Raw genomic sequence first — 27,607 nt, 5'->3', positions numbered from 1 at the left:
TCCTGACCCAGCTTCAGCTCTTGCCAGCAGGCTCTACTGAGTTCCCACCGAGAGGTGTGACCTCTGAGGGTGGGGACCACCTCTTTACCATCCCTAATCTCTGTCCTCTGGGACACAGGTGTAGGTGGCCAATTCGTTAAACACTGTAGTTGGCAAAGAGTCAATGGAAGGCATATGGTTGCCCCAGGTTAGGCAATGTGGGGAAAAAATTGGGCCATGTCAGTCTGAGCAGGTCCCTGCTTTGAGACCCTCTGGCCCTGCCCCCCAGGAGAACTGAGGCAGATGATGGGCGTGGGGTGATACAATAAGCTAGGAGCCCTGGGTGCCTTTGTGGCTGTGTGCCCATGGTAGGTCTCTGCCTCTCTCAGCACCCGAGTCTCCAGGGCAGAAGCTTAACAGGATGGTCTTTGAGGCAGGTCTGTGGGATGCTGCCCTGGGAGCTGGACTGTCAGTCTGCCGGGCCTGAGTGGTTACCCTGCCTTTGGCTGTGGCCCTCTGGGGTGGGGGCGAACTGTCCAGTCTGAATCTCAGTCCTCTGATGTCCCTGGTGGGCCGCTTCCTACACAGGACTCCTGAGCATCCCAGAAGACCCTGGCCAGGCGTCCACTGTGTGCCAGGCACAGCGTAAGGGCTGCAGAATCACTGGCCGGTCTGGCTGCTTTAGTCCTTCATGTGAAGCAATTAGTCACCTTGTGGGTACAGGAAAATCAGAGGGTTGTTCCTACAGCCTCGAAGGGTGGTTGCAGTGAGCATAGGGGGGACAGATGCTGAAAGTGATGCTCAGCTGCTGGGGGGGAGGCCCTTGAGGAGGCATGTGGTTCATGTAGCCCAGGAACATTTGTGGCTTGAAGGAGAAAACAACGAACCACAGGGGCTAGGCCTGTGGGGCCTCTTTGCAGGACCCTTTGGCTTCCTGAGGACCTTTTGCTAGTAATGCACATGTTGTGACGGAAACAAACCCTTCCCTCAAATGTCATGAAAAATGAGTGGGCACTGTGGCTTTCCAAATGCTGCGCCTTAACCTGGTCCATAGCAGTCACGTGATAAGTTGTTAGTAACAGTCGGCCTGGGCCGGCGGGCGCTGGGCGACGTGGGAAGGAGGTGGTGGGCTTCCCTGCTCTCCCAGAGCTCAGCCAAGCTGACATCAGCCTGGAATGGCAACAGAGTGTAAGGAGTATCCTAAGGGAAGCCCAGGGGTTGGAGGACACGCCATCAGGGACACTAAGACTAGACCTGGGTGGGGGGAGCAGAGGGGACAGAGAGGAAGGTGGGGTTCTTCCTGTGGCCTATGGAGGCCCAGAGGCAAAGGATTTGGCATGTTGGAGAAACCGAAGGAAAGTGTGTATCGGGAGCGCTCACGCTCTGCCTCCAAGGGCAGCGTCACTGAGCAGATAGAGCAGTTCCTGGAAATGGCCAAGGTGTTTTTCGCAGCCATGGTGTGTGTAGCCTGTGGAAAGATCTGGGGGCTTGAAAAAAAAATCAAGGGCTGGACACGGTTGCTCCTGCCTGTAATCCCAACACTTTGGGAGGCCAAGGTGGTAGGATTGCTTGAGCTGAAGAGTTTGAGACCGGTCTGGGCAACGTAGTGAGACCCCATCTCTACAAAAAATTTAAAAATTAGCCAGGGGTGGTGGTGCACACCTGTAATCCCAGCTACTTTGAAGGCTGAGGCAGGAGGATTACTTGAGTCCAGGAGTTCGAGGCTGCAGTGAGCTGTGACGATGCCACTGCACTCCAGCCTGGGTGAAAGAGTGAGACTCTGTGTCAAAAAGACAGAAAGAAAAAGATGTGGTCCATGGGAAGAAGTAGGGGTAGCAGGTACAGTTCTCGGCTGCATCCCCTGCCTCCCACCTGCTGGATTCTGGGTCACTCTGTGCCCCGGGTGTTTCATCTGCACAATGGGGATAAAGGACCCTGCTTTGCCGGTGAATTCAGAGACAGGAGAGGGAAATTAGAGTGGGGGAGGGGGAGGGGAGGGGAAGGAGAAGAGCTTGGCAGGCTGGGGAGCAGGGTGCACAAAGGCAGGGAGACTGAATTAGAAAGATGTTCTACTCATGTTGATTGTGTGGTGGTATCTTTCCCTCTTTTCTCCATCTCAGCCGGTTCCTGAGATAATAGAGTAGCCTGCTAGGGAAGGAAGAGGGAAAATGCGGAAACACTTAGCTTCTGCCCCCAAGGATTGTTTAAAATATTTATAAAGCTCTCTTTCATGCGTGGCTTTTTTTTTTTTTTTCCTTAATGAATGGCACAGCCGGGAATTAACTCAGCTGAAGCTGCTGCTTGTGCCCACTGCAGCGGCTAAGTGAGTAGAGCATCCTGGGTGTGGCTGTCAGCAGACAAAGGCACATGGCTTCATGGCCCTGCAGAAGCTCCTGGCTCCAAACAGAGCCACCGAAGGTGGGGGGGTCTGCCTAATCGTGGGGGAATGTCAAGGGTGTCCGCCACGATGGTTACAAATTATGATTATTAAAAATAAGACTTCACGAATGCTGATCATGTGTGTTTGCTTTAGTCCAGGCATCCAACGTGATTGCCATTACCTCTCGGTTCTCAGAACAGCAAGGAAGGCAGCCGACATACATCACCGTGCTTCCCAAAGGTTGAACTGAGAGATTTAGTGGCTTGTAAAGGTTCTTGCACTGGTGTGGGGAGGAAGGAGAGCTGGGGAGGGTAGATGGGCGGGTCTGCCTGTTAGGAAAATCACTGTGCGTGTGTGTGATTGTGTGTGTGTATGTATATGTGAGTGTGTCTTTGGTGTATAAATGTGTTTGTGTGTGAGTGTGTGTGTTCAATCAAATAGTGAAGGTAATCAGGGAAGAAAGATTAAATAAGGATCACATCAGACTGAATGAGTTACTCTAATGTGCAAATATGCGAAAAATGTGTGAGGCCTGTTATATTTCTTCCCAAGAGTGACATTCAGTCTATCTATAGATACTCAGTTTGTTCTCTACCCTCTGCACAAAGGATTTGAGATGCCTACAGTGATTTGTCATACATGTAGTGAAAGCAGGTGGAAGTCAAATGCCAGGACTGAGGATCTGGGAAGGACAGAGAACGAGCATGTGGGTGATTAGGACACTGGAGTGGCCGAAGCTGGACATCTGATACTAACTCTGAGCTGCTGTCGCCTGGGGCAGAGAAGCAAACAGCCCCAGTGATGTCGAGGCCATGATCAGAGAAGGAGAAGGGGACCATATTCTTAGGGAAAAAATTATTTTGCTCAAATCAAATTCTTAGAAAATGCCTCAGAGTGATACTGCCATAACTATGTCACCTGAAGCATGAAGGCCCGTTTCATGCAATGAACTCGGGTAAGACTGAATATGCAGAACACACACACTCATGATATGACATACATGAGTGAGCTTGGCACATAGTGTCCAACAGATCATAGTTCCTTTCTCTAAAATCATGCTCTATCTTTGGGGAAATGAAAATTCAGAATGGAAGCTAACCAGCAGGTGTGATGGGCAGGTAAAGTGTATACACTTTAAAACATGCACACACACACACAGGATGATCCCCGACCTTAATGATCTTGCCATCTTCATGAATGACAAAGTGCATGCACATGAAACACATGAAGAAAGGCTAAGACTGAGCTGTGGAACGGAGCACAGGTGTCAGAGGAGTTCAGAGAAGAGAGGACTCAGCATCAGCAGAAGCAACGAGAGGTGGCTTCTTGCAGTCTGGAGGATGGCACAAGCTAGGAGCGAAGGGGAGAACATGCACGCCAGGTGGAATAGCATGGAGGAGACCCGGGCTGGGGAATGAAGGTGGTCAACAGAGAGTAAGGAGTGCCACACTCAGCTAAATCAGAGGGTAAGGACTGGGAAATAAATTTGAAGGGGTCAGGCTATGGGGGGAGGACTCTATAAGGCTTTGCAAGTTAGGCAGCATGCACTCAAAGTGATGGGAATGACACATGAGTTCAAGTGGGGCTCAGATACCAATGAGTTGTTTGATCTTGAGCAACTCACTTTTTCTCCCTGGGCCTTAGATTGCTTTTCTTTACAGTGAAAGTGTTGGATTAGATAACTCAGTTCCAAGCTACTGGATACTCTTGGCTTTCTTCTGTGGGTGGTAGGACACCACTGGAAGTTCCTGAGCTGGGAGGACGGTATGATGAAAGCCCACGTGGGAATGTAGATTCTGAAGTCAGACCATGTGGGTTTGAATCCTGGCTGTTTTACTTACTAGCTGTGTAATTTGGGCAGGTCACTTATTCTTTCTGTGTATCAATTTTCTCTATACAAATTCACCTTTGTAAAATGGGAATAATAATATTTCATTGGGTTTTTCCCCCTGAGAATTAAATGACTAAATATATCTCAGATGCTTAGAATAGCACCTGCCTATAGGAAATGCAGTGTGGGGTAGCTGTTGCCATTGTTGCTGTGGGAGGGTGCTGTAGTCAGCTTTGCTCCATAGCACACAGCCTCAAGGTCTCAGCAACACATGCTTACTTTTTGCTCATAACACATGAGAGCTGTGGGGTGGCTGTAACTTTGCCCCTGGCTGCTGGTGGATGGTGAGTGTGCTCAGTGTTTGTCCTTATTTTGAGACCCAGACTGAAGGAGCAGAAATGCACAAGAAAGTGGCAGCAATCTGAAGTGTCCTTAAGAACTTCTGCTCAAATTTGGCATATTTCACATCTGCCATAGTGACCTGGCCAAAGCAAGTCATGATCAAACCCTAAATCAATGGAGAGAAGCTCAAAGCCAGTCTTTCTGGAGTGGATATGAGGATTACATGTGAAAGTTCCGACATATAGGAGATGCTAGTAAACACCTGTTGCAGCTGATGATAAGTGGGCAGGAAGCATAGGGGTTGAGTTGGGAAGAAAAGGCCCAGCATTGGTTCTTCGGTTGAATTGGAGTTTGGAACAGGCTCCAAAGAGGTATCTCAATGGGCAATTAGGAGTAGATTGAATGCGAGTGAGAGGCGAGAGCCAGAGGCAGACATTAGGGACCCGTGTACAAGAAGCATTGGTAGAAGATACGAAAATGCAGGATATTCCAGCAACCAGTGAGTCTCAGCCCATATGCCGTGGCATAGTAATGCGCTGAAAAACCCTCTGCAGACGTGCTGCTAAATTTTGATCAGCATCTGAAGTTTGTGTTTGCTACAACCAAGTCTACAAATTAGTCTAGCAGCATCTCTGAGGTGGATCCATGAGCACTTAGAAGCAGAGAGGTGTTGAACAGACTCTGATTTGTTGTGAAAAAAGGGCACCTTGTACCCTGGAAAGGGAATGTCAGAGGACTTTGCCCTGTGAGCATGTAAGAGAACTCGGTCAGGGCAGTGGACAGCGCCGTGGTGCTGAAGAGTGAGCGAGCTGTTAGCAGCTATCAGGTCCCGTGAAACAGACACAGTCACACTGTAGTAGGATGGCATGGTAATGGTTGCAGACTTATTTTAGGTCTTTAATTCCTTCCAGAATGCTGAAAATTTTTATACTGTTTGTATGTATGTCCTGAACAAAATAAAGTTGAGAACTATTGCCTTAGAGAGGTGTAATGACCAAATCCTGACTTTGCTCTGAGAAAAGACAGCTCTGAATTGGTGCTGGTGGCTTGGGAACTGCAGTGGGGTCTGGGATGCTTCCTAGAGAAGCTTCTAGAAAATGAAGCAAGAAGCTCAAAGGAGGAAATGTCTGTGAACATAGGAGGTTGCAGCTCCTTACTCCTTCCCTGGGTGTGTGTCCCAGGCATCTGGAACATTCTCCTTGACCAGGCCATCTCTCTGGCCCTCTGCCCTTGCAGCCAGCTGTGCCCATTCTCTATGGAGGTTCCATCCTTCTGGGGCTGGGCACTGTGAGTGCTCCTTCCTCAGTAACGTAGCTTTGTCACTCATGTCCATCTGCTCCACTTGGCCGTGAGTACCTGGAGAACTGGGACAATGTCTGGTTCTCCTAAGCATCTCAGGAGCACTCTTACACACTGGTGATTCATGGCAGGGACTCCACACTGTGTGGGTGAGCAAACAAAGCCCAGATTGTAAACTGTGATTCTTTGCTGAATGAGGTTTTAGGGCTGGGGGAGGTGGCTTGTACCCGTAATCCTAGCCCTCTGGGAGGTCCAGGCAGCAGCATTGCTTGAGGTCAGGAGTTCGAGTCCAGCCTGAGGAAGAGCAAGACTCCCATCTCTACTAAAAACAGAAAAATTAGCTGGGCGTCTTGGCTTGTGCCTGTAGTCCCAGCTGCTTGGGAGGCTGAAGCAGGAGGATTGCTTGAGCCCAGGAGTTTGAGGCTGCAGTGAGCTATGATGACACCATCGCACTCTAGCCAGGGTGACAGATTGACACTCTGTCTCAAAAACAACAACAACAACAACAACAAAAGAAGAGGTTTTAGTCACAACTGCATTTAGCGTTCCTTAATGAATACCCTATCTGTGGATTTAGCACTAAGGCAGTTTCCACCCAGAGGGAGATTAAGATGGAATGAAGGAATTTTGGAGTGCAAAGGAGCTTCTATGGTGGTAGTTTGACAGTGGGGAGAGGGATCTGGTTTAATAATGGGGCTTCACTGCATTTCACACTGAAGAGAAAGCTTTTACGACAAGAGCTGGATCGTCATGGTGCACATCTTCCCTTCTCCCCGGGGCCTCCCTGAACAGTGACCTGGTGTCAGGTCTTGGGGTCCTACAGCAAGTCTCACTGGATCTGACACAGGGCTGCACAGAGCAAACAGGTGGCTGTTTGAGGAAACTTTGTATCTGTCCCCCAATTATTAAATACATTGCCACATACTTTGTATCATACCATATCCCTAGACCCTTAGGGCTTACACCCTAATAAATTCTCAGCAAACATTTGAGTCTATAACATAAAAGTTGAAAGGAACCTTCTAAATCATGTAAAACTTTCCTGTTTGTGCATTTGAGGAGACAGGAAAGAATGTTCATTGCTTCTCCTCTGCCCCCAGCCTCCTCCCCTCTAGTGCGGGCGGTCCAGATGCCCCCCTTGCCCACTCTGGCGCACAGAGCACCAGTTCACATGGCAGCCTGCCTCACTCTTACACAGCTCTCTTGCTGGAAAGCTCTGCTTTATGTGGAGTGAGAGTCTGCCTCCTGCTCTGCGTTTGCCCTCAGAATCTTCCCCAGTTGCTTCCCCATGCACACTGCCATGCCCAGAGGCCTTGGAAGGTCGTTCTCTGTTACCCAAGACCTTCTCTTCCAAACCACCCAGCTCTTTATTCGTCATCTAGCACAATTTCCAGGTGCAATGTTTGGATTTTTCTTTACTTTTTTCCCCTTTCTTTTCCTTTTCTCCTATTTTTCTTTTTGCTATAGTTTATTTCTGAGCATGCAGAACTAAAAGAATTGAAAATAAAACTTTATTAAAAATTATTGGGCATCTTTTAAACTAGTTTAAAGACTTCCTAAGGCCATAGACTCCTTTGAGAAGCTGGTAAAAGGCATGGAAACTTTTTCCTGCTTCCTTAAATGCATGAACACAGAACATTGGGCAGAGAACATTAGATTTTATAGGCCAGTGTTCAGTGTATTGGGTGCTTTCACGTGTTATCTTAAGGAATCCTGTGAGGCAGGTACTTGGGTTCCATTTATAGGCAGGGAAACTGAAGCCAGCAGAGAGGCAGCGTCTTGCCAAAAATCACCAGCTAAGGCGCGGTGTGGGATTAAGCTGCCATCTCTGGCGTCAAGGATCTCACAGCCTACGGAGGAAATAAAACATATAAAAATGGGCTGGAAGATGAAGCATCATGAACAAAGGCTGATCGGGGTGAGGGCCGCACGCTGTGGGAACTCCGAGGAGTGACCACCTGGTCCTGGAGCCAGGACGATGCAGGGTGGGGGAGCAGGAAACCAGTGGGCAGAGCACATCCGGCAGGAGATCCGCGCTCCAGGAAGGGTGCAGGTGAAAGCGCAGGGCTTGCGGGTGCAGTTTAGGGAGCCAGAGCGCGGGGTGAGCAGATGAACCATCGGCGGCAAGGCCGAGAGGGCAGGGCTCAGGCCGGGAAGAGCCTGGGAGGGTGTGCTTCATCCTCCACGTGAGGAGAAGCTGGTGGAGGCTTTTGAGGAGAGGCGAGACAGGGTTGGGTTTGTGTTTCAGAAGGTCACGCTGGCTGCCGTGTGAAGGGACAAGGTAGGCAGCAGGGAGACGGGTCGAGGGCTGACCTGGGGCAGGTGCAGTGGGAGGCGGAATCTGCAGGCAGGTAGGAGAACATTTCCGGAGTAGAAGCAACGAGATCTAGAAAAGAGTTAGGTTTGGGGTGAGAGAGGTTAGAGAGAAGCTGCAGGTGGAACTGAGCATTTTAATGAGATCTATTTATTTCCCCATGTTGCAAGGACTTAAAAAAGGCGCTGTTCTAAGTGCTATGCATGTGTTAATTTATTTAATTTTCAAAACCCCCCTCTGCATTACAGATGGGAAACTCGTCTACATTACAGGGTTTGGAGGTGTGGGGCCAGATAAGAACCCAGGCAGCATGGCCTCTGCACCCACGTCCTTGGCCAGCCGTCTGCATTGCCTCTTTGTTAAATGAGCTTGAAACGAGATAGTAGGGATGAAGGCAGCTGGCCAGCCGGAGACGTCGTCAGTGTTTAGTAGGTGAATAAGGTCTCTGCATTTAATGTCTTTCCCCCAGGGAACCCCTTGCAACTTCCAGAGCCTTTAACCTGCCTTATCCTCTTTTGACCCCATTCCCAGCAGTCCTGTTGGAGGGCAGGTGAGGTGCAAGGCATGAGCTATGTGCCTGATACATGGCTGAATGGGTCACTGTGGTCTGCTGCTGCTTGTCCCCAGTTTACAGAGGAGGAAACTGAGGCTCAGACACATTAACCAGGTGCAATGAAGAGAACAATGCACTGGGCTAACCACCAGGAGGCAGGGGGTGGTCACGGTAGAGGCTCCAGGTGGAACTAGGTTCAAATGCCATCTCTCGGCTGTGTGACCTTGAGTAGATTACTTCACCTCTCTGATTTCCTCATTTCTAGCAATCATACCCACTTCTTTAGGTGATCTGAGAACTGAAAATGAAAACCCATGTAATGTAGAACTGACACTTAGTATGAGCTCCAGGAATGTGAATTTCTTAAGGCAATGAATTTCTGTTCAGAAACGGGCCAAGGCATAGATGGCATGTGTAGCTTGCATCACCCTCCCACAGGGGTGTGGAGGCCCTGCCACTCCTGGGGTCTTGATGGGGGTGTGTTATTTTAAAGTCAGATATTCAGTCCACCTGAGAGTATTTCCTGAATGTCTACAGGTATGACAGGGCCTCAGATCCCACTGTTATAACTGCAGTTGCCATGGAAACGGGCCTGGCGTCCATGGGGACCACCTGCATTTCTGACTGATGAAGGAGGAGAAGCCACCCCGCCCCCTCCTCATGCGAGGGGAGGACAAATGTGTGTTAATTAGATTCAGTCTCATACCGGTGGCCACTTCCTGGGTTGTGGCAAAGGGCCGCAGGCTGGCAGGCTGGCCCCGAGGCCAAATAAAAGGCGAATGGGAAGGTTTCTGTGAGTAAATATGAGTGAGCAGCGGGAGTGGTGGCGGCACTTGCTGGGGTGACGAGGCCGTGTGGGGGAGTTGGTGGGGGGAGTGGGGGAAGGGGCGGCTCCATTTATTAAAGGCAGGAACCAGGTTGTTGAAGTTTGAAGCATTTGAGCTGTAAAACCTCCCAGGCAGCAATTCTTGTGGCTCCCGGCACACAGCCCTGATGGTGTATCAGTGCGCTTTGCTGCAATGATGCTGCGTAACAAACACTCCCTAAACGTGGTGGCTTATGGCAGCACATATTTATCTGTTGCATTGGGGTTTGTAGGTGGTAGACACTTAGCTGGGCCCCGCTGGATTTGTCTCCAGGCTTCTGTTTGCTCCTCATGTCACCTCCTCGTATCACCTCACTCTGGGGCTGCTGTTCCTTGGCCCATGCGGTTTCCATGGGGTAGGCTCTCAGGAAGGAGAGCTGAACCCCACCTGCCTCTTAAAGGTCGTCTTGCTCGGACTGGTGCACTCACAGCCTCTCTCACTCTCTGGGTGGGAGGGAGTCGGTGGGGCAGGGGCTGCACTGCCGCCACGTTGGGGCATGGAGGGCGGGACAGCAGGAGTTGCAAATGAGTAACACAACCCCCCAGAGGGTCTATGCTGAAATTACTGGGGTGTTTGTTAAGAGTGTAACTTGCATCATCCAGGTGTGTAAGTGAAAATCTTCATGACAACATGTAGACTGGAATTTTCAGCAGGCAACTGCCGGGCCTCGTGAGGACCCGCCGGGCGGGGGTGCCGTGCTGTGAGCCGTGTGAGGGAGTGCCTGCCCAGCCTGTGCACTTCTCAGCTGCAAATGTGAGCCCTGGCCTCACTGCCTGTGGGGTTTGAAGGTTCCGTTGTCTTAAGAGGAAGCAGTTCTACCTCCATTCTCTGCTTGGACAAGAACATTTCTACCAAAACAGCTTTTCTGATCTCTTTGAGGCTCATTTTCCTGCTTGCCCTTTGGAAAGGAAGGGTTTTCTCATCTCTCAGAAGAGACTGATCATTTAGTCACCCCGAGCTTTCCTGCCCTTCCCACTGAGGAATCGGGCAGCCTCCTGCAAATTTGCATGACCGCTGGGACCCCGTGTTGACACTTACCTGCTCGTTGACCCCAGATTCCAATGATTGCATTAGTGGAGCATGTAGGGGGCATGGGAGTTGCTTGGCTTCCCCCCAACTTCCTGGGGCGGGAGAATTAAGGTACTGAAAGGGAGGCACTAAGACCTAAAGGTACTTGAAACCAGGTGCATCCATTGTGAAATGTCACCACTATTTTGGTTCTGTGAGGATGACAGACTAAAAAGTTGCCAAGAAGCTGAGAAGGAAAAGTAGTGAGAAACTGCAAGGTTGGATGCGCAGGAGGTCGAGGGATCTTCAGCATCCCAGGGTTTGGGGTTTGGAGAAACCTCGCTGTCCCAGTACCTGGTGATATTTCAGCACCGTGGACAGCACCCCCCCCCCCCCCCCCAACATTCCTCACCTAGGCACGGAACCTGGAACTTTCAGAACACCGTGTCTGTGTGTGTACTATTTATTTCTATTTATTTTTCTGGGGTGTTCTCCTTCTCCCCATTTTTCCAGCTTTGTGAACTTCTGCTTTCATTTCAGAACTCAGTTCAAATGTTCCCTACTTGATGACATAGCCACTGTCTTTTTCTGTCTCTGTAATAACAGCTTTGGTTCTCTGCTGTTTTCCCGATAGGCAAGGTTGCTAAACCAGTGATTTTTGGTTAAGTGTTGATTTGATAAGAATAGCATCTCTTATTTTCTTCTAAGGATTTCCAGACCTTAACTGATTTTATATCCCTTCTGACAGCCGCCTTCGAGGTGGAGAGGACAGATTTTATTCCCACCATGAGGGAGGGAACACAGAGCCCAGGGGGTTTAGTGCTTTGTTCTGGGGCAGACAGTGGCGCACACAATGCACTGTGCTCAAGAACCTCCCTCCTTGCTGGGGCTGATCATTGTTGTCATTTATTTTGCTGTTGTATGAGTAAGAATGCACGAAGCTTTAAAGGCTAATTTTTGTAAGCAGAGCTCAACATAACACCTCTCGTTTGTGAAAAGAACAACAGTGTCACGCCCACATCAGCTCTCTCCTCCGGTTGGGACTGGGTAATAGTGGGTTTGGAGAAGAAGCTCTTCCTCTTGCCTGGCTGCTCCCCGGACGCACCAGGCACCTGGCCGCAGAAACACACTCGCTGCCGGCACGGGGTTTTGGTGGAGCCCTCGCAAGGAGGCCTCAGACAGTCTGTGTCGCGCAGGCTTTGCACTTGGCAAGCTTCTGTTCCAGCCGGTGGGGGTAGGTTTTTAGGGAATTTTTAAAAGCAGAAAAGAGACTTTATTATGTGTCAGGCTACTCTTCTCCCCTTTCTGTTTGTTTCTCTCCTCTTTCCTTTCTTCCCTTTCTTTCCATCTTTCCCTCCCTCTTTATTGTTCTTTTATCTCATCCTTCTTTTCTTCTCACTCCCTCGCCCCTTGCCCCCTGGCTCACCCCACTCCTGCTCAGCAGATGTTTGCTAAATCCTGTGTAGGACCGGTTCCTGCAGGAGTAGATGAAATACCCAGGGCTGTCCTGGCCGTGGAGGGACACCCAGCTCCGCAAGGGAAGGCACGTGAACAGCGGCCGCGAGGTGCGGCAGGGGGGAGGAGTGTGTGCTGGCGGTGGGGACGTGGGGCAGCCCAAAGTCTCCGTGGAGGTGCCAGAAGATCCACTTCCCCTTGAATTACTCCCACGTAGAGAGTTCTGTGTTTTGCTTTTCCTTCTAACATTTTATTACCTCGCACTTTTGTTTGTTCTTAAAACTTACTGGAAAATATTTTAGTAGCTGAATATTACCCCATTAGTGGTGTGATTATACCATTGTGATTAATTCTGGATCACATCTGTGTGTTTAATTCTTTGAGCCTGTTTGGATATTTTCCTGAGGATACATTCCCAGCACTAAATCGCTGGGTCAGAGGACGTGAGCAATTCAAAGCCTTTGATACATGCTGCAGACTGGGCCGCCATTTATTCTTCCCGAGGAATCCCAGCTTTGGGGAGAAGATAAAGGTGATCAGTCACTTTCTTCCACGTCTGCGCAGCGTCGTGTGATGTCTTAGCTTGAGGCATTCCTAGGTTTGGGTTCTTCCCTGATGCAGACGGAGCCCAGACTCCCTTCTGTTCATGGCACTGCAGTCCCTGGGGCCTGGCACCTGTGGACCTCTCTAGGTTCCCCACTCCGAGATGACACTTCAGCCAAAGGAAGCCACTTAGGGTTCCCCAGGCACACTGGGCTCCTTCCGGCCTCTTCTTTCCCTCTGTTTCCCCCTCTGGGAATCTCTTTTCCCCTTTGCTGTGTGGCTAATTCCTTTGCTTTTCACGCTCAGAACAGACTTTTCCCCTTGGAAAGGCTGGAGTGGAGGCCTCCTCTGCGCTCCTCCGCACTCGCTCTGTCTCAGCCTCCCCCGCTGGGTGCAGGGCCCTGCGGATGACTCAGTCTCCCTCGCTGGCCTCAACGCCCTTAAGGGCAAGAGCCATTTCCTTTAGCTGTCTCCACCCTTCCCTAAACAGTTCTTTATCAAGTGTAGCTCCTGCCACAGAACAGGGCAGAGAGCAAACAGTGTGCACTTTGGTATGCACAGCCTGCTGCCGGGCCTGTGCCGAGCACTTCACATGCACACCTAGGAGGAAGAGCCAATGGCCCCATTTTATAGATGAGGAAACTGAGACTCAGAGAAGTCAGTCACACGGATAATAAGTGGGGTAAAGGTTGGGACCTCGGGATGCTTTGCTCTTATGCAATCCTGATTCGAGGACATGAGCCACGCTGAGCATAATTTGCTTTAGGACCCTGTGGCCGCTGTGGAATGAACTGGCAGTCTCGGGCATGCCCTAGCTAGTCGACTCAGCTGTTAGGTTTTCGTTGACTTTTTTATTAGGCATTTGATTTTCTTCAAAGTATATAAGTAGTCATTTTTATGCAGAGCATGCCATTGTTCCCATCTGCTAACTGTTTACCCCTCACGGTAATCCTATGTGAGTCAGCAGACAGTGCCGGTGTTATTTTTCAAGTGTGGGAGTTTGGTTATTAATTTTAGGAATATATATTAAATAACATTGTACATACAGTAAAATGTACTTTTTTGGTGTACAGTTCTGTGAGTTTTTACACCCACATTTCATGCATGAAAAGGGAGCCTGAGCGCAAGGTCCTCAGATCACAGAACTTGGGGCGTTTCCAGGTTCCACCTTCAGTGGGACGTCACGGATTCTAGACTATGACAAAAGTGTGGTTTGGTGGCCCGAACGCTGGACAGGAAGTTAGGAAACCTCGGGTCTAACCTGCGCCCTTGTTAGTAGTGCAGAGTTGGAGGCCACGCCTGTCTCTGCTTCCATCACGGTCGGTCAGACCCAACGTCCCGAAAGAACTGATCAGCGCAACGGAGGACGTGGCGCTCGCAGAGCACGTTTCCTGCGGGGTCTTCCGTGGACAAGCTCCTCCCAGATCTTCCACACCACGAAGGGGTCTACGTTTGGAAAAGACGTAAACTCAATTCCCCTTGGACTATTCACATCCCACACCAGCAGAGGAAAGGATGTGAGAAGTTCTGTCTTAACGACTATCATTTTTTCTGTATAACCAGAATTTTCTAAACTTACTGCACCAGGGAACCCCTTTCTGATCTACCCAAATCCTTCTGACCTAGAGTTCTGAAGAACATGGCTTTGGAAATGCCATGTGTAAAATGTCCAAGTATTCCACGTTAATAGGATCAGGGAGAAAACCAATAACAATGACAAGACAGAATAAACTTATTTTTATACTAGTCAAAAAAAAAAAAAAAGCCAAAGGAACTACCAGTTTTAAGAAAGAACATGAAAATATCACATCCGCTCTTACCTTATTGTGAGCTTATTTTTTCAGAAATAGACTGGCGCTTAAGAAACGCCAAGAGCTTGGAGCCCTGAGGTCCCTGCACACCGTGTCTGGTGGTAGTTGGGGAGGGGATGAGTTTGAGCACAAGCTCCACCGTCTGATTCTAGAAGAGCAGAGCAGGCTGGGGCCGATCTTCGGGCACACAGTGCATTAAAATATCACCTTTCAGGCTGAGCCCAGAAAGGCCACTGTTAAATGTGACAAGGCAGCCAGCTGCCTGCAGGGTGCTGTGTTCCGGAAGCCATGTGCCAGCTGCTGATGACGCACGCTGTCCTGCTTTCTCGTGTCACGGGAAACCTGCACTGCAGCTGTCTGTGCCTCCTGGATGTGCAGGGCCCAGGCCTCTTCTCTCCCCTGGGCTTGGATATCAGCCAGAGGGCTTGCTGAGTCTCCTCTCTGGGGATGCACAAATCATGTCTGGCTTCTATTTTAGGGATAAAAACAGGTTGTTGGGCCTGGGAGCAACTTAACTTGAAGCTCCTTCTTCCAGAGACCGTCCTTCTGGAGGATAGGATGGGTTGCTTCACACTGCTTTTACTTGACTCATGGCTGTGATGCCTTTCTCTCCCTCCTCACCCATTCGTCTTTCAAGAATCAGTTCAGTCATCCATCCCCACTGATCCATCTATCCATCTACCCACCCACTTATCCATCCACCCATCTACCCATCTACTTATTCCTCCACCACCCATCTATCCACCCACGCATCTGTCCATCCATCTACCCACCCATTTATCCCTCCATCCATCTACCCACCCACTTTTCCATCCACCCATCTACCCATCTACTTATCCCTCTACCACCCATCCATCCACCCACTCATCTGTCCATCCATCCATCCCTCCCTCCCTCCATCCATCCACCTATCCATCATCCATTCATCCAACCATCACCCATCCATCCCCCCATCACCCATCCATCCACCCATCCATCACCCATCCATCCATCATCCATCCATCCACCCATCCATCACCCATCCATCCACCCATCACCCATCCATCCATCCACCCATGCATGCATCCACCCACACATCCATCCATCCATCCATCCTACACCCATCCATCCACCCATCACCCATCCATCCATCACCCATGCATGCATCCACCCACACATCCATCCATCCATCCATCCTACACCATCCATCCACCCATCACCCATCCATCCATCACCCATGCATGCATCCACCCACACATCCATCCATCCATCCATCCTACACCCATCCATCCACCCATCACCCATCCATCCATCACCCATGCATGCATCCACCCACACATCCATCCATCCATCCATCCTACACCCATCCATCCACCCATCACCCATCCATCCATCACCCATCCATCCATCCGCCCATCACCCATCCATCCATCCATCCATCACCCATCCATCCACCCATCACCCATCCATCCATCACCCATGCATGCATCCACCCACACATCCATCCATCCATCCATCCTACACCCATCCATCCACCCATCACCCATCCATCTATCACCCATGCATGCATCCACCCACACATCCATCCATCCATCCATCCATCCTACACCCATCCATCCACCCATCACCCATCCATCCATCACCCATCCATCCATCCGCCCATCACCCATCCATCCATCCATCCATCACCCATCCATCCACCCATGCATGCATCCACCCACGCATCCATCCGTCCATCCCCCCAGCATGCAGGCTGTGGCCAAGGTACTGGAGATGCAGCGGTGCAGGGTCAGATAAAGTCCCTGCCAACATGGAGCTAACAGCTTAGTGAAGACAACAGCTGGGCAAACTCCAGGTGGCATCAGACCCATTGGTGCACATGCCATTGGTCCCCTGTGAACTTGTGCCCTGCACAAGTCAGGTAACACACCAAAGCTCTGACTCCGGTGCAGCAAGTCACATTTTAGACAGACATGCAAATATACAATGTGTCAAATGTACTATGACAAGTACTATGGAAACATAAAGTGGGTGGAGGTGTAGGGTTTGCTGTCGAGGTGGCGGTGTGTGGTGTTCCAGACATGACAGTCAAAGCGAAGGCTCTCAGGTAAGTGACATTGAGCAGGGTCCTGAAGGAAGTAAGAGCACGAAACTTGCCAAAATAGCGGGATTCCAGATTAACTGGGGTCCCTGCTGACCTTGGCTTTCACTCTGAGGAAGATACACTGCTGATACAGGAGCGGGCCAGAGGGCTTTGAGCAGCCCCCTGCGTGACCCGTTTCTGCTCAGAAAGTCCCCTCGTTCCTTAGTTTGCACTAAACTCTTCTCTGGGCTTGCAGAGCACCCTGTGCCCACCTCTGACGGTAGATGCCACAGGACCACTGGTACCTGGTCCAAGGAGCCATTCTGAGATGCCTTCTGTATACACTGCCTCAGAGGGCGCTGGCAGGCTCACGCCTACAGTGTTAGCCGGAACAGTCTGCACCCATTACTGGATTTACTTGTCAGATAGACGCTCCTCCCTCCAGTCCCTGGAATGGCCTCTCACGCTCCATCCATTCACTATCCATCTGTCCATCCATCCATCTGTCCGTCACCCACCCAGCCTCCACGTCCTCGAGGGCACACTCCTTCAGCAGTAGCCGTGCTGGCCTGTTCCTGTCCGCTTCTCTCTCCAGCCCCAGGGTGGGCTTAAGGGCAGATGCTGTGCTTTGCTCTTCACCTCTGCTCCAGCGTGGAGAGGACACAGACGGTACATAACATGGGAAGGAATTCTCAGCCCTCGAGAAATTCAAATCAAACATTGATGACACACAAGCGTGCTCAGCGTCCTTGTGCATGGAATGGGGCGATCCTTCTGGAAAGTGGTTTGGTCATGTTCATCGAGGGCCACACAGAAGGTTTATGCTGTGTGACCCTGTTGTTGAGGTTCTGAGGATTTTGCTTAACAAGTCACCCAAATTAAGGGAAAAGTTTTGTGCACAAAGGTGTTCATTGCAGCAATATATATCCCTGTGAAGAATTGAAAATAAGTATCTAACAGTGGGGGAATAATTGAATAATTTATTATGTGTCCATAAGATGGGATATTTTGTAGCCATTTGGAAATGACAGCTGTGAAGAGCGTGTCAGCAGCTGGGACACACTCACGGTGAAGGAAGGACGGGTCGTGCTCCTTTAGGTTCCTGTAACTCGCTGTTCTCTGGGTTTGCGCGTCATCCTCTCTGCCAGCACACGCTGTGTTTGCCCCCCTGGCCTTCTCCCTGCGTGACTCTGCTCGGTCCCGCTTATCGGGGCTTATTTCCTGGATCTGTGCTTGCTTTATGTGGCTCAGTGCAGGCCCCTCCTCTCCTCCTGAGCCCCCCACACCCCGTGACTTGTCAAACATCTGTCTCTCCATCTGTTGGCCCCTGAGAGCTGACTCCAGCTCTGTTTCTGGATCCCTCTGGCTCCTCGGGGCCTGGCCCTGGGCTTGAAGCGGAGATGACTGCTAGTAGCCGATGGCACGTGGACGAGGGAGGGATGTGTGCATTAGGGTCACAGCCGAGGGAAGCAGAAGGAAGTGGGGAAGACATCTGAATGTCGGCTGCAAGCTCTACTGGAGGAGGGGAGGTTTTCACTGTCTTTTAAAATGTCTCTAAATTGATCATTATCATATTTAATAACGCCTTGAGAAATTCCTGTTCTACAAATGCCCCAGTTTCTTTAACAAATGAATGACATTCAAAAGGGGGGAGGGGCCAGTGCAGATGCCAACAGAGACGGCAGAGAAGGCTGAGGCAGGTGCACTGTGGGGCTTGGGGTGGATCCTGAGCCAGACCAACCAGCCATCAAGAGACATTTGTCCAGCCCAAGTAAGAGCAAGACCCCGTCTCTACAAAAATAGAAAAATTAGCCAGGTGTGGTGGCGCATGCCTGTGGTCCCAGCTACTGAGGAGGCTGAGGCAGGAGGGTCACTTGAGCCCAGGAGTTGGAGGCTGCTGTGAGTTGGGATCACACCACGGCACTCCAGCCTGGCAGACAAAGCGAGACCCTGTCTCAAACAAACAAACGAAAAGGCATTTGTGAGACAATGAAGTAAAATGCAGCAGGGTCTGATTGTTGACTGATAACTGGTTAGTTGGGTAATGAATTATGGTTGTTTATTTCAAAAGCCCTTTATAGCCAGGGACACATACTGAAGCATGCATGGGTGGAACGATACAATGCTTGGGACTTGTTTTCAAATATATTAGCAAAAACAAAACAAAGTTTTTTGGGGAAGGGAGTAACGGGTGAAATGAGAATGGTGGTGTATTGAAGGGTGGGTCTGAAGGGGTTTTTTAATGCCGTTTCTTTTGAAAATATTTGAGAATTTTTATATTGAAAGTTAAAAGGAAGAAAGTTTCTCTTGGCTTTTTGCCAATGATCCTGACTACTTTGCTTTGCTTTTCAGAGCGACCGACTCCTCATCAAAGGGGGACGAATCATCAACGATGACCAGTCCTTTTACGCCGACGTCTACTTGGAAGATGGACTTATAAAGTGGGTTGACCCAACAGGCCTGTTAAGACACCTGTCTCCCCAGCTGCCTGGCTTAGATGGAAGGGGAGGCCGGTGTCCTGCCCCAAGGCACCTGTGCATGGTCCCGTGTGTCAGAGACAGAGACCTCGCGGAGATATGGGGAGGCTCAAACTGCGGGTGGCGAGGGACTGGCGTTTATTGGGTGCCCTCTGGCCAGGCTCTCCACCACGCGGCACGGTGGCATCTCATTTAACACTCATGCCGAGGCTGTGAAGTGCAGACGTGGCCCCTGTTTCATTGTTCTGGAAGCGGCAGGCCGGTGCTGCTAAGGGCTGGCCCCACATTGCAGGGTGGGTTAGGGCAAGGCCCGGGTTCCACCCTAGAACAGCTAACTCAATTCATGGCTCTTTCTTCTTCTACCCGCCTGCAATTTCTGGAATTGGGTTGAGGAGATGAGGGGAGAAAGGAGGAATGTATGGCTTCCAGGCACAGCCTTGGCACCTAAAGAAAAAATCTGTTTCCTTTCCTTTCTTCCTGTTGGCTTCCTCTTCAGCTCCACTTGAGACAACCCAGGTGTCTTAGTCTGCTCAGGCTGCCAAAACAATGCATGGGCTGCGTGGTTTAAACAACAGAAATTTGTTTCTCATGTTCCTGGAGGCTGCAAGTCCTGGATCAAGGTGCCATTGGGGCTGGTTTATCTTGGGGTCTCTCTCCTTGGTTTGCAGATGCTAGCTTCTCCCTGTGTGTTGGCACAGCATCTCTGCATACACGACCCTGAGGTCTCTCTCTTCTTATGATGGCCACCTGCCTAGTGGATTAGAGCCCCACTCTTTTTTTTTTTTTTTTTTGAGACAGAGTCTCACTCTGTTGCCCAGGCTAGAGTGAGTGCCGTGGCGTCAGCCTAGCTCACAGCAACCTCAAACTCCTGAGCTCAAGCGATCCTCCTGTCTCAGCCTCCCGAGTAGCTGGGACTACAGGCATGCACCACCATGCCCGGCTAATTTTTTCTATATATATATATTTTTAGCTGTCCATATAATTTCTTTCTATTTTTAGTAGAGATGGGGTCTCGCTCTTGCTCAGGCTGGTCTCGAACTCCTGAGCTCCAACGATCCGCCCACCTCGGCCTCCCAGAGTGCTAGGATTACAGGCGTGAGCCACCGCGCCCGGCCAGAGCCCCACTCTTATGACCCCTTTTAACCTTAATTACCTCCTTAGAAGTCCCATCTGCAAAGACAGTCACGTGGTGGGGGGCTAGGACTTCAACATGAATTTGGGGCCACAGTTTGGTCCCTAACACCAGGCAGTGGTTCCTGCGTGTCCTCCCACGTCTGGCTAGCTGGTGATGGGGCAGTGCAGTTGTCTTCTCCGGAATGCCCGGGATTCACTTGCTGCTCGGCCTCTTCCCTGGGAATCTGGACGAGGAGAGGAGGACACTGTCTCAGGCTCCAGCGTGGGTGGTTGGCACAGAAAGGAAAGGCATAGGGGACCTGGAGCAAGGCAAAGGTCAGGCAGGGATGGGTTCTGTTAGCAGCACCTTCCTGGGGCCCACATAGGCTTGGAGGAGGAGGAGGCGGAGGAGGAGGAGGAGCGTGGTGAGAGGAGGCTGTGAATTCCTGGGAGCCTTGAAAGAGGCCACATATGCAGAGCACCCAGTGAAGGGTGCTGCCCAGGACGGTGGAGCCCTCCCTGCTCCCATCTGCCCACCCCCAACTCTAGTCCCAGGCTGTCTTAGTCCACTTGCGTTGCTATAAAGGAAATACCCGAGGCTGGGTAACCTATAATGAATAGGGCTGTATTTGGCTCGAGGTTCTGCAGGCTGTACAAGAAGCACAGCGCCGGCATCTGCTGCTGGTCACGGCTTTAGGCAGCTTCCACTCATGGAGGAAGAAGAGGAGCGGGTGTCACGTGGAGAAAGAGGGGCGCGAGCAGGAGGAGAGGGTGCTGGGCTCTACCGAGCAGCTCTCCTGGTAGCTGCTAATAGACCAGAAACCACTCATCGCCACCAGGCCCGGCCTGAGGCATCTGCCCCGGGACCCAAACACCTCCCACCAGGCCACACCTCGAACAGTGGAGATCAAATTTCAGCGTGAGATTGGGAGGGGCCAGACATCCCAGCAATATCAAAGGCCTTGACCACTTCGATTCCCAGCTCAGGCCTCTCAGGTCTCCTCCAGCTCCATATCCTCCCCTTTCGTGGCTGGCTCTTCTGGCCAGGATGCAGGCGTGGGGCTCGCGGGGCTCCCAGGCTGCTCTCCCTGGGGACCTGTGCCCATGAGGCCCTGCCTGGAGTGCATCCCCACCCCTGCCCTCCCCGTCCCCCTCCCCCTCAACTCTTGCTTGTCCCTCTGGGCCCAGCTCATGCAATTCCTCCTCCAGGAAGCCTTCCCTGACCCGAAGGGTGCGGGATGCCTCCCTCTGTTCCTGCAGCCCGTGGGCTGCCGTCTGCCGCAGCCTTCCTCCGGCTGACCTGCCCTCCACTTGGACTTTGACTTTCTGCCTCCCTGCCTGGGCCCCGCCCCGTGCCTGGGACAGGGACAGTGCCCAGGAGTAGCGATTAAGGGAAGGTGTAAACAAATGGGTCCTGACTGTCACAAAGTGAGGACACTGGTGTCAGCCACAAAGTGAGGACATTGGTGTCAGCCACGGACGGACAGCCTGGAACCAGAAAGGGGATCAGAGCAGGTTGGGCGGGGGGAGTGTGGAGAGAGGTGTCCAAAAGTGAGGTTTTCTGACTCAGCCACTGCTTAGATACGGAGCAAACAGCCCTGGCGGGGGACACCTCTTTGTGCGGGGGCCTCTGGGGTTCTGAGCCGCGAAGGGTAGAACACGGCTAAGAACTATTTCCAGGGCCACCGTTCGCTCCGACAGCCATGCGCTGCCTGAAGTTCCGCTGGCCACTTCCGCCGCGTCCCTCCCCTTCTGCAGCTTTGCGATCCAGGAGGTGTACAGATGGAACTAGGGCGGTCGGTTGCCTGCGTTTCTGAAGCGCCTGCTGTGTGTCGGAGCACCTGGAGTCCCAGACTGAAGCGGGCAGTTTCCCTCAGTGCGGTATCTGCCAGCTCTGCTGCGTCAGAAACCCCGTTTTACGTGAACCCCCCTGCTGGGGTCGTCTTCCTGCCCTGTGAAGCAGAGCCTGGCGGTGCCTGAGGGCCGGCAGGAGGCTCGGGGCGTTCTGAGCAGGAGTCCCGTTGGCCGAGAGAGTAGGTTTGGAAGCACAGGGCTGGGGGACCCCCGTGCTGGCCCCAGGGACCACTGGCATGCGGAGGCACCATTTTCCTTCACTTTAAGCGCCAAGAATCCTTTAATTTTGTGGCCATTTGCCAAGTTTTCCTAAAAGCTATTCTGCTGCTGTGATTCATTGAGTTATGAATCATTATGTCTTCCAGCCAATTCAGTCAGCATCCGTGTATGAAAAGCTAGTCAAGGTTTCTGGGAGCCAGGGGCTATACAGGGGGGCGTCTGCTAACTCACTGGGCTGCGCTCCCCGTCTCCCCTCCCCTCCCCTGCCACCGGTGCTGTTGAGCCTCCCCGTCACTGGGCTGGGCTCCACCGCAGGTCCCATTGGCTCACTCCTCCCAGTGCGGGTCCGGTTGGCTCACTCCCCCCAGCGGGGTTCCCATTGGCTCACTCCCCCCAGCGGGGTTCCCATTGGCTCACTCCCCCCAGCGGGGTTCCCATTGGCTCACTCCCCCCAGCGGGGTTCCCATTGGCTTACTCCCCCCAGTGGAGAGAGTCTGGGCTCCTGCGTAAGGGAGGCGGGAGGCAGAGCCCTGAGGTTTCACTTGGGAAAACCTGGGCTCGAATCCAGGCCCATCACTGGCTCACTGTGTGATCTTGGACAAGTCACCACACCTCTCTGAGTTCCATCGTCCTCCTTTGCACAGTGGGAATACCTCCCACCTCACAGGGTTCAAGGCCGGAGATTAGGGGAGGTTTGTAGAGGGCCGTGACCACGCCTGGGATGAATGGGCCCCTAGTTAGAGTACTTGTGGCCCGCCCCCCCCCCCCCCCCCCCCCGCATGGTGACCGAGTCACAGGCTCTAATTAGACCAGGCTGTGATTCCACGCTGCCAAAAGTATGTAAAGTACTCTAGAGTGACAGGTTACTCAGAGAACATTTTGCCACTTGATGGGTGCTGGTCTCACCTCTGTTGGATTGAGCTCTGCCACTGCCTCCCCCGGGAAGCCTTCCCAGATGACCAGGCTGGGCAAAGTGGCCTGCTGCGTGCTCCCTGACCCCCTGTGCATTCTGTCCACATGGCTTTCCTCATTACACTGTGGCTTGTCCCCCAGCCCCCTCCCCCAGGGCAGGGCCCAGCCTGAGCTCTCCCTCTACCCAGGGTCTGTGAGGGCCTGGCTCAGAAATGCTTACCGAGTGGAACTGAAGTTGTACAGGTGAGAGTCCCTTCCATCTGCCTCTTAAGAACCCAAAGCCATCTCTGTTGTTTGCCTGCAGGCAAATGGGAGAGAACCTGATTGTTCCCGGCGGAGTGAAGATTGTCGAGGCCAACGGGCGGATGGTGATTCCCGGAGGCATTGATGTCAACACGTACCTGCAGAAACCCTGCCAGGGGATGACCACAGCCGATGACTTCTTCCAAGGGACGAAGGCAGCGCTGGCGGGCGGGACCACGATGATCAGTGAGTGCCGCTGTCCCTGGCCCTAGGGACCTAGGCTGTGAGTTCTCTTCTTCATCCCTGGCATCACCACAAGTGCTTGGCACACCCAGGCACTTGGCTAGGATGAGACTAAAGTTGCATTTAGAGTTTTAGAATGGAATTGATTTAAAGAAAAGTATTAAGTAAAGAAGATGTGGATTATAGGTAGATGAAGAAAAAAAAATGCTACAACATACTATGAAGATGGCTAAAGTTTTGGAACCAGTGACATAGGTATTACTATGACAGATGGGGAAACAGAGGCTCAGAGAGGTAAAGTAACTTGCCCAAGGTGCCACAGCTTAGAAGTGGTTGTATTCGTCAGTGTTGCTGCCGTAGCATCATGGTAATGCTGCGTAACAAACAGCCCTCAGATTTCAAGCAATGCTTGTTTTTCCCACTCCTGGGTCTGCAGGAGTGGGGCTGGGGGCTGGAGTGGCTCTGCCCGGCTGTAGGTTGGATTTGGGGTGCCATGGATCTCCCATTCTGGTACCTGTGACTCCCCAGCTGTTCTGTTCTCCCTGTGAGTGGCAGAGTGCTGGGACTGGCCGAAATTTGCCACTCCTCCCCTCTTCACCTCACTTTCGTGCTGTGACTTTTACCCACCACTGCTGGCCAGTCACACAGCCAAGCGCAAAGTCACCAGGAGTATGCTCTGCCCCACTGACCCTGGTGAGGTTGGGGCAGGAAGGAGAACCCGTGGACACGTCATACCATTCTACCACAGTGGCCTGTCTGGGAAGCTGCCCCATGCAGCCTGCTGGTGGTTTTGTGTTTTGTGTGAATAGCTGCTTTCGCTTGGATTCCATTTTAATAAGTGATTTTAATTAAATAGGTAACAGTTGATTGCAAATGTTCTTTTAACTATTAGGCTCTCCAATTGTGGGCGGCTTGAGAGCTGGCCCCAGCCCTGCCCATCTCTGCCCCTCCTGCGAGTCCCTGTGGAAGTGCCCTCTGGGGGCAAGAGCCAGGCCCATATGGGCAGAGCTGGAGGGTCCGCACTGTCCCAGGCCCCCTGAGCCAGGAGGGTGTGGCTTGGTTTCTGACCCCTCTTCCCAAGGTCTGCCCTTGGGTCTGCTGGCTGGGAAGGGGGAGGAGCCCAGGCTTCGGCCCTGGGCATACCAGGACGTGGATCCGCCCACCATGGTGACACCCTGAGCTCGGCTGCTCGGGCCAGCACTCAGCCTCTCTGAGCCCCAGCGTCCTCGTCTGTAACGTGGGCTTTGGGATAGGAGGCCCTAAGCTTGTTTGGACACATCCGTGAGAATCCTTAGTGTAGTGCGTGGCACCTGAGAGTGCTGAGCAGTGGAGATGGAAGTTCCAGGCTCAGGAGACCCACGCAGGGTAGGGGACAGCACCCTGAGCAAGGGGCCAGGGTCCCTGGGATCTCCGCTTGCTCCTCTCCAAGGCCCTGGGGAGCCCTGCCCTGTGGCCTCTGCTCCCCTCCTGTGAAGGGCAATTTTCAATGTATGTTTCAGCAACACCGAGAACCTGTGAAAGAACCACGAGGACCACAGTCAGGGGCCTGACGTGGGCCCCATCGCACTTCTTCATTCAGCAGGTGCTGACTGAGGGTCACGCTGCACTGGGCACCGTGCCAGGTGGACAAAAGCAGGAATGACGATGTTCTCAAGGCGCTTGCTGTCTCGCAGGGGGTCCCTGATCACTGCCCGGAGGGACAACAAAGTGTGACTAGTGCTACGAAGGAGAGGGGGCACAGTGCTTTGAACAGCACGGCAGGGGCTCAGGGAAGCCTCCTCTGAAGAAGCAGCATTTGTACAGGGGTCTGGATGAACCGGAATTAACTGGGTGAAGAGGGCGGAGGGCACCAGCAGGAAGGAACAGCATGTGCAAAGGCCCTGTGGTGGGAGAGTGCACCTCACACTCCAGAGGCTGCAGGAAGGTCCACAGGTGGGGTGCAGAGACTGAGGGGGTGGACTCTCGTGAGGTGAGACTGGAAGGTCGGGGGCGGGGCTGGGTCTTGCCGGTCAAGGTGAGGACTTTGCTCTTCTCATATGGGTGACGGGCAGCCACTGAGAGGGTTTAAGCAAGGAGTGATGTGATCTGTTTGGGTTTTGAAGAGACCAGGGTAGAGTGGCCCAGATGGGATGTGGCTGGACCAGTGGGGAGGTGATTGCACAGTTCAGCTGAGAGGTGAGGGTGGCTGGGCCATGGAGTGGACAGAGTGGACAGCTCCAGGGACATGGAGGGGACGGGTCCACAGTACCTGGCGATGGATTGGGTGGCGGGTATGCGAGGGAAAGGAAATGCCAGGGGCGACCCCGTGGCTTCTGGCTTGTGGAGCTGTCAGGTGGTGATATTGGGGGCAGGTTTGCAAGTGAGGTGGGGGAGGGGACACTGTTACATGAAGTTCTGAACGTTTTGATTTTGAGGAGCTTTCAGTGATCCCAGTGGAGAGGTCAAGAGCATGACCAGGTTGAGAGTTCTGTAGCTCAGAGGAAGTGGCCGTTTTAACGAGCAGGTGCAGGGAAAGAAGAGTTCCAGGACCGAGGCTGAAGGGGTTCGGTCACTTTGTGGACAAGTAGAGGATGCAGAGTGCTCAGGGACATGGAGAAGCAGCAGCCAGAGAAGTAGGACAGGAAGCTAGAAAAAGCCAGCTGGTTGTGTGGCCATGTACCAAGGAGTGAGTTCAAGGAAGGAGAGAGTGACTCCTTGTGCCGTGAGAGGCCGAGAGAGTGAGGGCGGCACGCTTGCATTAGACCTGGGGACTCGAGGGTCACATTAGCACAGGCTGGCACTGTGGGTGGATGGAGCAGTGAGAGGAGGAGGGAGTGGAGACTGCTACTCATGGCACGTGGCTGTGAAGGGCGGCTGTGCAGAGAAACTGCTGCGAGGATTTGCAGGGTCAAGTGAGGCTGCAAGGACAGCAGACTCCCCTTCCTGATCTACACCACATTTAAGAAAAATGGATGTTGAAGGTAACTTGTTTAATCTCTAAGGGTCTTTTCATCGTGGTTTTCTGTGCTTTGGGAGGCAGCGTGGAGCAGCGGGTAAGGTTTCGGCAGGTCTCAGGGAATCTTCTCCCCCCTGCTTACCAGATGTGTGACCTTGGACACGTGCCTTACCCTGTCTGAGCCTCAGTTTCTTTCATCTGCAAAGTGGGGATATTAATATTCACATCACAGGATGGTTGTGAGGATTACATGAGGTGATTTACGTAAAGCCTCGGTGGCAGTGTCTGACACACAGCATTGGATAAATAGTTGTGCTGCTGCTGAGGATGACAGTGGTGGTGACAATGGTGGTGATGACTGAAGACAGTGGTGATGATGTCACTGCTGATGCTATGGTTAGTGATGGTGACAGTGATGGCAGTGTGACGATGATGATGGTGGGAGTGGTGATGGAAAGGACGCTGATGGGACGGTGGTGGTGAGGTGGCTGCCGCTGGAACACTTGGCTGCTAAGCATCGTGACACGCATTTCTCTGCCCCAGTTGACCATGTCGTTCCCGAGCCTGGGTCCAGCCTGCTGACCTCCTTCGAGAAGTGGCACGAAGCAGCTGACACCAAATCCTGCTGTGACTACTCCCTGCACGTGGACATCACGAGCTGGTACGATGGCGTTCGGGAGGAGCTGGAGGTGCTGGTCCAGGACAAAGGTCAGTTACAGCCCCAGGAGGAGGCTTGGGAGTCCCTGGTTCCTGGGTAGATCCAAAGATTATGTGGAGCAAAAAGTCCCTTTACCTGCACCTGCTCTGAACGGTTACGAGCTGTGCACTGCCACATAGACAATGACGAAAGGGCCACTCCTTCTAGAGTCTGTCCTCTCCTTGAAGCCCCCTGGAGGTGTCCCTTGCTCACAGAAGTGGGCCCAGTTTCCACCGCTTGGCGTGCAAGGCCCTCGCAGATCTAGCCTCACTCTTCTTCCTCTCTGCTGCGACCCGTCCTGGGAACTTGCTGTCCTGGCTGCTGTCCCTGAAACCTGCGACGCTGCAGGGCATTTGCTCATGCAGTTCCCTGGCCAGGAATGCCCTTTGTGCTCTGCCCACCAGATGCCACTCTCCTTCAAGACCCAGCTCAGCCGGGACCTTCTTCCATTCCCCAATCGGAATTGCTGCA

At 52.3% G+C, this 27,607-nt stretch overlaps 1 protein-coding gene across 1 annotated transcript in view; it reads left to right on the top strand.

The window, feature by feature from the left end:
* CRMP1 (collapsin response mediator protein 1) overlaps positions 1-27,607 on the top strand; it is a 69,477-nt gene that overhangs the window by 5,793 nt on the left and 36,077 nt on the right. The window contains exons 2-4 of the mRNA XM_069495937.1: positions 18,796-18,884; positions 23,323-23,507; positions 26,983-27,147. Of these exons, the coding sequence (XP_069352038.1) occupies positions 18,796-18,884; positions 23,323-23,507; positions 26,983-27,147 (439 nt within the window). The remainder of the gene's footprint in view (positions 1-18,795; positions 18,885-23,322; positions 23,508-26,982; positions 27,148-27,607) is intronic.

The sequence above is a fragment of the Eulemur rufifrons genome, chromosome 20 (assembly GCF_041146395.1).
Source record: "Eulemur rufifrons isolate Redbay chromosome 20, OSU_ERuf_1, whole genome shotgun sequence".
In the NCBI taxonomy this organism is placed as follows: domain Eukaryota; kingdom Metazoa; phylum Chordata; class Mammalia; order Primates; family Lemuridae; genus Eulemur; species Eulemur rufifrons.
The sequence above is the reverse complement of the archived record's forward strand: the minus strand, read 5'-3'. Positions and strand labels throughout refer to the sequence as shown.